This window comes from Gavialis gangeticus, unplaced genomic scaffold, assembly GCF_001723915.1.
Source record: "Gavialis gangeticus isolate Ggan-Ray unplaced genomic scaffold, GavGan_comp1, whole genome shotgun sequence".
NCBI classification, from domain to species: domain Eukaryota; kingdom Metazoa; phylum Chordata; order Crocodylia; family Gavialidae; genus Gavialis; species Gavialis gangeticus.
Genome location: NW_017728996.1, coordinates 39,055,286 through 39,056,030, shown reverse-complemented (window position 1 = coordinate 39,056,030; position 745 = coordinate 39,055,286). Strand labels below are relative to the sequence as shown.

The 745-nt window shown below is 42.0% G+C and overlaps 1 protein-coding gene across 2 annotated transcripts in view; it reads right to left on the bottom strand.

Moving 5' to 3' along the window:
• Nucleotides 1-745, bottom strand: part of FAN1 (FANCD2/FANCI-associated nuclease 1) — a 39,608-nt gene continuing 38,863 nt past the window's right edge. For both annotated transcript variants that reach the window (XM_019504349.1, XM_019504348.1), the window contains exon 14: nucleotides 1-207. In XM_019504349.1, coding sequence (XP_019359894.1) covers nucleotides 70-207 — 138 coding nt within the window. In that variant the 3' untranslated portion in view covers nucleotides 1-69. The remainder of the gene's footprint in view (nucleotides 208-745) is intronic.

Here is a 745-nt window from a genome sequence, read left to right as displayed (position 1 = left end):
TGTTTCATAAGCTTTATTATTAAAATATTTCACTCATGCCCAAATCCAATGTAGTCAAGATCAATTTAGTCAACTGAGGCACTTGCTCTTGGCTCCAACTGCAGCCACATGACAGACCTCTACTGCAGCTCCCAGCTGCTTCAGCTCACTCAGCCAGAGCATCTGCTTGTGTGAAAGGCGATCGTTGGGCCCCTTCACTTCCACCAGCTGAAATAAAGGGTCAGTGATGGTTAAGAGCTAAAAGCAGTAGCAGTTCTCTCCCTTTTTGTCTTGTTTTTCTTTACATAAAGAACAGTTATGAGAAATCCCTGCATTCAAAAGTTATGCACCCCCCTCAGCTTTGTGGAAGATTCATGTAAGCCTTGACCCTGACCACACACGTTCTGATTACAGTATATTAGAAGTCTTCCTTCGAATTGATAAATCTTGTCCACAATGCTTAGCTTGGTTCGCCCTGACAGCATGTGCTCAAGTTTTACACTGAGCCTTCCTGGGTACATAGTATCTATTTCCCACATTCTCATCACTACACGTCAACCTCTGTGACCCCCCCTATAAAAGAAAGAGCATGTGTATGAATAAAAGAAAGAGCTAAGTTTTTCACATTCCTGAAGTCACATTGTAGGTTAAGAACAATGCCAAAAATCATGACAGTTGGCAATACTGAGGAATAAAGTATTGCTATTATTTCATCTGTGTCCCACCCCCAAAACACACACACACACACACACATCAGAGACAAATG